Source organism: Salvelinus sp. IW2-2015, linkage group LG4p (assembly GCF_002910315.2).
Source record: "Salvelinus sp. IW2-2015 linkage group LG4p, ASM291031v2, whole genome shotgun sequence".
NCBI classification, from domain to species: Eukaryota; Metazoa; Chordata; class Actinopteri; order Salmoniformes; family Salmonidae; genus Salvelinus; species Salvelinus sp. IW2-2015.
In genome coordinates this window covers 6,886,380-6,894,886 of record NC_036841.1, presented here as the reverse complement: position 1 = coordinate 6,894,886, position 8,507 = coordinate 6,886,380, and the positions used below count along the sequence as shown (strand labels likewise).

The 8,507-nt window shown below is 43.2% G+C and overlaps 1 protein-coding gene and 1 pseudogene across 1 annotated transcript; one reads left to right on the top strand and one right to left on the bottom strand.

The window, feature by feature from the left end:
* Positions 1-297: 297 nt before the first annotated feature.
* Positions 298-1,224, bottom strand: LOC111956902 (olfactory receptor 11A1-like). Its single transcript, XM_023977606.1, has one exon. The coding sequence runs from the start codon at positions 1,222-1,224 to the stop codon at positions 298-300; it is 927 nt and encodes a 308-aa protein (XP_023833374.1).
* Positions 1,225-8,341: 7,117 nt separating this feature from the next.
* Positions 8,342-8,507, top strand: part of LOC111956884 (olfactory receptor 52Z1P-like) — a 5,118-nt pseudogene continuing 4,952 nt past the window's right edge.

The window sequence follows — 8,507 nt, the reverse complement described above, 5'->3', positions numbered from 1 at the left end:
TAACGGATAAACAGGGGCACACTCCAACACTCAGACATAATTTACAAAAAGGACATTTGTGTTTAGTTACTCTGTCAGATCAGAGGCAGTAGGAATGACCAGGGATCTCCTTGATAAGTGTGCTAATTGGATAATTATCCTCTCCTGCTAAAATGTATTCAAACTGTAACGAGTAAGATTACGATTCTTGAGTAATTATGCCAAAAATACAATGTATTTGTTTACAGTCAAAAGAAGCAAAAAGAAGCAGCAACACACATTATTAATTATTTCCCAAAATAACAATCAGGTTATGTTTTAGGTCAAAGCCTCAATACCTTTTATACAAGCCTGCCTGATTTTAGCCATCCTAATGCCATACATAATAGGATTGAAAAGTGGTGGACATATTAGAAAATAAACTAATAAAATAGTGCGAAGTATAGGTGGAAGATGTGCAGTTTCATATCTGCCTTGTAGAATCACAAATAACCAGCCAAAGGAGAAGTTCAGCAAAGAGGCTATATGTGGCGTACAGGTATTAAATGCTTTCTGTTTCGTCTCTTTAGAAGACTTTAAACATATTTGTAGAATTCTTACATATGAGTATATGGTAGGAAGTATAGTACAAGAAAAAGAAAGCACAGTGGCAACAAGACCCCATATGTTATTCAGCGTAGTATTTGAACAGGCAAGCTTGACTACTGAGTAGTTGTCACAATACAGTCTGTCTAGAACGTTATCACAAAATTGCAGTCGCAAACTCAGGGAGATATTGATGGCATTGAGGAAAAAAGAATACAACCAGGACAGCAGAATTAAGCTACAAACTCTTTCAGGTGTCATAATATTATTATACTGTAGAGGATAACAAATACAAATGTACCTGTCATAGGACATAACTGCTAAATTACAAAATTCCGTTAAACCGTATGTGTACAACACATAAATCTGGAGATAACAATATAGAAGGGAAATATCATGTGTGTCAGAGAGTAAGTAAAACATGAGAGCAGGAAACAAACCAGTGCTCCCATACAACTGATTAACAAACAAAGCACATAGAAACAGATACATGGGTTCATGAAGGCTTCTTTCAATGCAGATAACTCCAATAAGCAAAGCATTGGCAAGAATGATGACAAAATATATTATAGTCACTACAGTAAAGTAGAAATACTTAATTTGTCCGATATCACCGTATGCAGCAAGCCTAAAGACCTTAAAGTGAGTAGAGTTTTCCATGGTCCTGGTAGATGGTAAAGGTGTGCTGAAGAAATTTTGATGAAGAGTAGATAATCCTCTATAGTACTGTAGCTTAAATATAAATTGAAACAATGAAATCACAAAGACCAGACAACCTAAATGGATCATTCATTGACCTGTTCTTCTTACAGTGATAGATTTTCCCACATCTGTACTCACCAATATAGATGGTTTTTCATTCTCCTGATAACATAATTCATAGCYTAAATCAAACAATATTATACTTTGTATCCTGCACTCATATTATTGATTACATCTAAAGTATGCTAAGTCCTACATTTATACCTACCATTTCTAATCCATGTTGAACTGCTKAAACTCAGCTCCTCACTTGATTATTATACTTGTGAGAAGAAAAAAAGTATGTCATGGTGTGATATGCAAATAAGCACCAATACCTGGGGAAAATGTGATATTTTCAGAGTCAAGGAAACCATATTGAGACAACCAAACAGATACAATTTTGTAACACAGGCCCTCCAAGGGGTTCAAAACCATTCTTAAATTCTATAGAAATACAACAATTCATAGAGAATAGTAGATTAAACATGGCATGTCCAGCCAATGTGAAATGGCTAGCTGGTTGGCGTTGCATTTGGGAGAATATATACAGGGGGTACTGGTATAGAGTCAATGTGCGGGGGCACCGGTTAGTCGAGGTAATTGAGGTAAAATGYACATGTAGGTAGAGTTACATTGACTATGTATAGATAATAAACAGAGAGTAGCAGCAGCKTAAAAGAGGGGTCTGGGTAGCCCTTTGATAAGCTGTTCAGGAGTATTATGGCTTGTGGGGTAGAAGCAGTGAAGAAGCCTTTTGGACCTAGACTTGGCGCTCCGGTACCACTTGCTGTGCGGTAAGCGATGAGAACAGTCTATGACTAGGTTCGCTGGAGTCTTTGACAATTTTAGGCCTTCCTCTGACACTGCCTGTATAGAGGTCCTGGATGGCAGGAAGCTTGGCCAAGTGATGTACTGGGCCGTACGCAGTACCCTCTGTAGTGCCTTGCGGTCGGAGCCGAGCAGTTGCCATACCAGGCATGAGCAACCAGTCGGGATGCTCTCGATGGGGCAGCTGTAGAACCTTTTGAGGATCTGAGACACATGCCAAATCTTTTCAGTCTCTGAGGGGAATAGGTTTTGTCGTGCCCTCTTCACGAGTGTCTTGGTGTGCTAGGACCATGTTACTGTTGGTGATGTGGACCAAGGTACTTGAAGCCTCAACCTTCTCACTACACCCCCGTCGATGAGAATGGGGGCATGCTCGGTCCTCCTTTTCATGTAGTCCACAATCATCTCCATTGTCTTGATCACGTTGGAGAGGTTGTTGTCCTAGCACCACACGCCAGGTCTCTTGACCTCCTCCCTATAGGCTGCCTCATCGTTGTCGGTGATCAGGCCTACTACCGTCATCGGAAAACTTGATGATGTGTTGGAGTCGTGCCTGGCCATGCAGTCATGAGTGAACAGGGAGTACAGGAACGGACTGAGCAAGCACCCCTGAGGGGCCCCCGTGTTGAGGATCAGAGTGGCGGATGTGTTGTTACCTACCCTTACCACCTGGGGGCGGCCCGTCAGGAAGATCCAGTTGCAGAAGGARGTCTTTAGTCCCAGGGTCCTTAGCTTAGTGATGAGCTTTGAGGGCACTATGGTGTTGAACGTTGAGCTGTAGTCAATGAACAGCATTCTCACATAGGTGTTCCTTTTGTCCAGATGGGAAAGGGCAGTGTGGAGTGCAATAGAGATTACATCATCTGTGTATCTGTTAGGGTGGTATAAAAATTGGAGTGGGTCTAGGGTTTCTAGGATAATGGTGTTGATGTGAGCCGTGACCAGCCTTTCAAAGCATTTCATGGCTACAGGCGTGAGTGCTACGGGTCGGTAGTCATTTAGGCAGGTTAGCTTAGTGTTCTTGGGCACAGTGACTATGGTGGTCTGCTTGAGACATGTTGGTATTACAGACTCAGACAGGGAGAGGTTGAAAATGTCAGTGAAGACACTTGCCAGTTGGTCAGCGCATGCTCGGAGTACACGTCCTGGTAATTCATCTGGCCCTACGGCCCTGTGAATGTGGACCTGTTTAAAGGTCTTAATCACATCGGCTGTGGAGAGCATGATCACATAGTCGTCCGGAACAGCTGTTGCTCTCATGCATGTTTCAGTGTTACTTGCCTCAAAGCGAGCATAGAAGTAATTTAGCTGGTCTGGTAGGCTCGTGTCACTGGGCAGCTCTCGGCTGTGCAACCTCTCGTTACTGGAGGCTCCGGACAGCGGACCGTCTCTGGAGGCTCCGGACTGCGGACCGTCTCTGGAGGCTCCGGACAGCGGACCGTCGCCGGAAGCTCCGGACTGGGAACTGTCGCCGGAAGCTCCGGACTGGAAACTGTCGCCGGAAGCTCCGGACTGGGAACTGCTCTGGACTGGGAACTGTCGCCGGAAGCTCTGGACTGGGGACTGTCGCCGGAAGCTCTGGACTGGTGACTGTCGCCGGAAGCTCTGGACTGGGGACTGTCGCCGGAAGTTCTGGACTGGGGGGGGGCGCACTGGAGGCCTGATGCGTGGGGCCAGTACAGGTAGCACTGGGCTGGTGACACGCACCTCAGGGCGAGTGCGGGGAGGAGGCACAGGACGTACTGGACTGTGAAGGTGCGCTGGGGACACAGTGAGTAGAGCAGGCGCAGGATATACTGGACCATGGAGACGCACTGGAGGTCTGGAGCGTTGAGCTGGCACAACGCGTCCTGGTGGCTGGATGCTCACTTTAGCCCGGCAAGTGCGGGGCGCTGGCCCAGGACGCACTGGGCTGTGAAGGCGCACTGGCGACACAGTGCGTAGAGCCGGTGCAGGATATCCTGGACCGAGGAGGCGTACTGGAGACCAGGAGTGCTGAGCCGGCACAACCCGTCCTGGCTGGGTGCTCACTTTCGCACAGCAAGTGCGAGGAGCTGGCACAGAACGTACCGGGCTGTGGATGCGCACTGGAGACACATTGCATATCTCCGCAAAACATGGTGCCTGACTGGTCCCACGCTCCTCACGGCGACTGTCTTGATCCAGACACCAAACCATCCACTCTACCTCATCACTCCCCTCAACTATCTCACAATACTCCTCGCTCAGTCTATCCCAATACTCCTCTTCGCTCTCAAACTCGCCCCAAGTATAAGTGAGGAGCTGGTTTCAGGAGTTCATCATGGATTAGAAATGGTCAGTCTAAACAGACATCAATTTTATAAATGTATTTAGCATTTTAATGCAATAAATAATGAGTGCAGGATAGAAAGTATAATATTGTTTGATTTAGGCTATGAATTATGTTATCCGGAGAATGAAAAGCCGTCTATATTGGTGAGAACAACTATGAGAAAATGTATCACTGTAACATGAACAGGTCAAGGTTATCAATTTAGGTTGTCTGGTCTTTGTGATTTCATTGTTTTACTTATATTGAAGTTATAGTACTATAGAGGATTTGCTCCTCTTCTTCAAACATTGACAGCACATCTTTAACATCTACCAGGACCATGGAAAACTCTACTCACTACGAGGTCTTCAGGCTTGCTGCATACGGTGATTATCGGACAATTGAAGTATTTCTACTTTCTGTAGTGACTGTAATATATTTTGTCATTCATTCTTGCCAATGCTTTGCTTATTGGAGTTATCTGCATTGAAAGAAGCCTTCATGAACCCATGTATCTGTTTCTATGTGCTTTGTTTGTTAATCAGTTGTATGGGAGCACTGTTTGTTTCCTGCTCTCATGTTTTACTTACTTCTGACACACATGATATTTCCTTCTTTATGTTTATCTCAGTTTTGTGTTGTACACACATGGTTTAACAGAATATAGTAATTTAGCAGTTATGTCCTATGACAGGTACATGTCTTTTGTTATCCTCTACAGTATAACAATATTATGACACCTAAACATTTGTGGCTTAATTCTACTGCCCCAAGTGTATTCTTTTTTCTTAACGCCATCATTATCTCCCTGAGTTTGCGGTAATGTATTGACATGTGTATTGTGACAACTACTCAGTCGTCAAGCTTGCCTGTTCAAATACTATGCTGAATAACATATGGGGTCTTGTTGTCACTGCCTCTCTCTTTTTCTTGTACTATACTTCCTACCATATACTCATATGTAAGATTCTACAATATGTTTAAAGTCTTCTAAAGAGATGACAAGAAAGCATTTAACACCTGTACACCACATATAGCCTCTTTGCTGAACTTTCTCTTTGGCTGCTATTTGTGATTCTACAAGGCAGATATGAACTGCACATCTTCCACCTATACTTCGCTCTATTTTATTAGTTTATTTTCTAATATGTTCACCACTTTTCAATCCTATTATGTATGGCATTAGGATGGTTATATCAGGCAGGCTTATAAAAAGGTACTAGGCCGTTACCCTAAAACACAACCTGGTTGTAATTTTGATTTGTTTTGATCATCAACCTAATCTCTTGTTTCTCCTTGGTATTGCATTCTATTTCTGTGATTCTTCTGCATTTCCTTTAAATGTATTTTACTGTAGTAAAGTCAAATCAGGGATGCTGCGAAGAACAAGACATGTACGTGTGTTTCGGGGGGTTGGGGACAGAGTAAAAGGATTAGTACATGTTCTTTCACAAATGCGCAATAAAGTACTCTTCTAGACATGATGGATCTAGCAGATATTTGAAGAAATGTGAATTAGCAAGTGAAAAACAAAATCTTTCCTGTAAAATAAAAAGGATGAATCCATTTTCTTGATCAAACAGTTGCATTTTTTCTTGCCAATGAAAATAATTCCAATGCATTTTTGAAAGAGCTTCATGCACAATGAGGAAGATCAGTCCAATTCCCCTCAGCTACACTTAATCTAAAGACACCTCAGTCTGTCCCAATAGAGTATCCATATATACCCATGAAACCTAGCAGTCAAATAGGGAAATGGTTCCATAGAGGATTTTTTGAAACAATTGGAACCATTTCTCTGTTTGACGGCTAGGTTTTATGGGTATTATGACACCTCACTGTGGGTCTCTATTCGGAGTCTGTAAGATCACTGGAAGCTCCATTGAGGCCATCTCCATTTTGAAGTAGTCATTCTTCTACTACTTCTATGAGTTTTCAAACATACTGGAAGGTGCATACTGCCACCTGGAGAGTGTTGTTAGAACAGGTATGAAGCCAATGTTGGCGATTTACTGCCATCTGCAGTTATGGAATGTTTGTTCACAAGTATAATTCATTGGCTGATCCCTCATTGTGACCTTCATGGAATTATGTGATCCTTCCTTAACCCATATGAAGTCCCACCCCGTTACTATCTAGTGACTTTTGGCCATGCTAGTCTCTATCTATCTCTACGCTTGCAAACTTTTTAGACTGTCCACTGAGCTAAAGGAATGACCCATCTGGCATTTGCCCTAATTACTGGGCCGGTCTGATAAAGCTTAATTCTTAAAAATACAGTTCCAGTCAAAAGTTTGGACACACCTAATCCTTCCAGTGTTTTTCTTTATTTTTACTATTTTCTACATTGTAGAATAATTGTGAGACATCAAAACTATGAAATAATACATATGGAATCATGTAGTATCCAAAGAAATGTTAAACAAAATCAGAATATATTTTATGTTTGAGATTCTTCAAAGTAGCCCCCCTTTGCTTTGATGACAGCTTTGCACACACTTGGCATTCTCTCAACCAGATTCATGAGGTAGTCACCTGGAATGCATTTCAATTAACAGGTGTGCCTTGTTAAAAGTTAATTTGTGAAATGTCTTTCCTTCTTAATGCGTTTGAGCCAATCAGTTGTTGTGACAAGGTAGGGTGAATGCAGGTGATGCACCAACTTGTAAGTCGCTCTGGATAAGAGCGTCTGCTAAATGACTTAAATGTAAAATGTAAATGTAGGGTGGTATACAGAAGATTACCTTATTCGTAAAAGACCAGTCCATATTATGGAGAGAACAGCTCAAATAAGCGAAGAGAAACGGCAGTCCATCATTGGTTTAAGATATGAGGTCAGTCAATCCGAAACATTTCAAGAACTTTGAAAGTTTATACAAGTGCTGTGGCAAAAACCATCAAGCGCTATGATGAAACTGGCTCTTATGGAGACCGCCACTGGAAAGGAAGACCAAGAGTTACCGCTACTGCAGAAGATAAGTTCATTAGAGTTACCAGCCTCAGAAATTGCAGCCCAAATAATGCTTCACGGAGTTCAAGTAACGACACATTTCAACATCAACTGTTCAGAGGAGACTGCGAGAATCAGGCCTTCATGGTTGAGTTGCTGCAAAGAAACCATTACTAAAGGACACCAAAAGAAGAAGAGATGCCGGAGAGGATGGCTAAGTGCTCCTAACCAACTGTGATATTTTGTTCATTTTTTTAGCGTAGTTTTGAACTTTTTAAAAACGTATTTTTGTACATACCGTTCCTGATATTGGCTCTATTGACCGAAAATAACTTCTGGACATCAGAACAGCGATTATCACCACGAGTTGGAAGAAACTTTTCCTTTAACGAGTCCGACGAGTCCGACGTGAAGGATATACTGCTTTCCCGGGAACAGGCCCAAATCACCATCTTTTGTTTTTTGAGATAAAGGGGGCGGAGGTCAGGTTGCCTTCTGAGAATTTGTAGCGAGCGAGTAAACCCCTACTACATTCCTCCTATTGGACAACGTGCAATCATTGGAAACAAAATCGATGACCTATGAGCATGTCACGCCTGTGATTAGGGTGGACAATCTTTGTGTTCTATTTCTTTGTTGGCCAGGTATGGTTCCCAATCAGAGGCACCTGTCTATCGTTGTCTCTGATTGGGGATCATACTTAGGCAGCCTGTTTTCCACCTTAGTTTGTGGGATCTTGATTTTGTTAGTTGCTGTATAGCCTGCAGAACTTTACGTTCGTTTTGTATTTTGTTGGTTTTTGGTGTTCATTTAAATAAAAGTAAGATGTTTGCCTACCATGCTGCACCCTTGGTCTCATTCCTACAACGGACGTAACAGAAGAGCCACCACCAAAGGACCAAGCAGCGTGGCCAGGAGGAGCAGGGATCCTGGGCCCGGAGAGAAAGTGAGTGGAGGACATCATGGACATGGGAGGAGGTTATGGCAGGGGCAGACCCTGCCATGGAAGCAGGCGGAGGCAGCGAAGGAGGACCAACGGCGACTCGAAGTTCACGACCACGACGGAAGCCCGTGAGGCAGACCCCAAAATGTTTTGGGGGGGGCACACGGGTTGGTCAGCGCAGCCGG

Coding starts and splice junctions, on each gene's coding strand:
- LOC111956902 (XM_023977606.1), bottom strand. CDS start 1,224: ATGGAAAACTCTACTCACTTTAAGGTCTTTAGGCTTGCTGCATACGGT.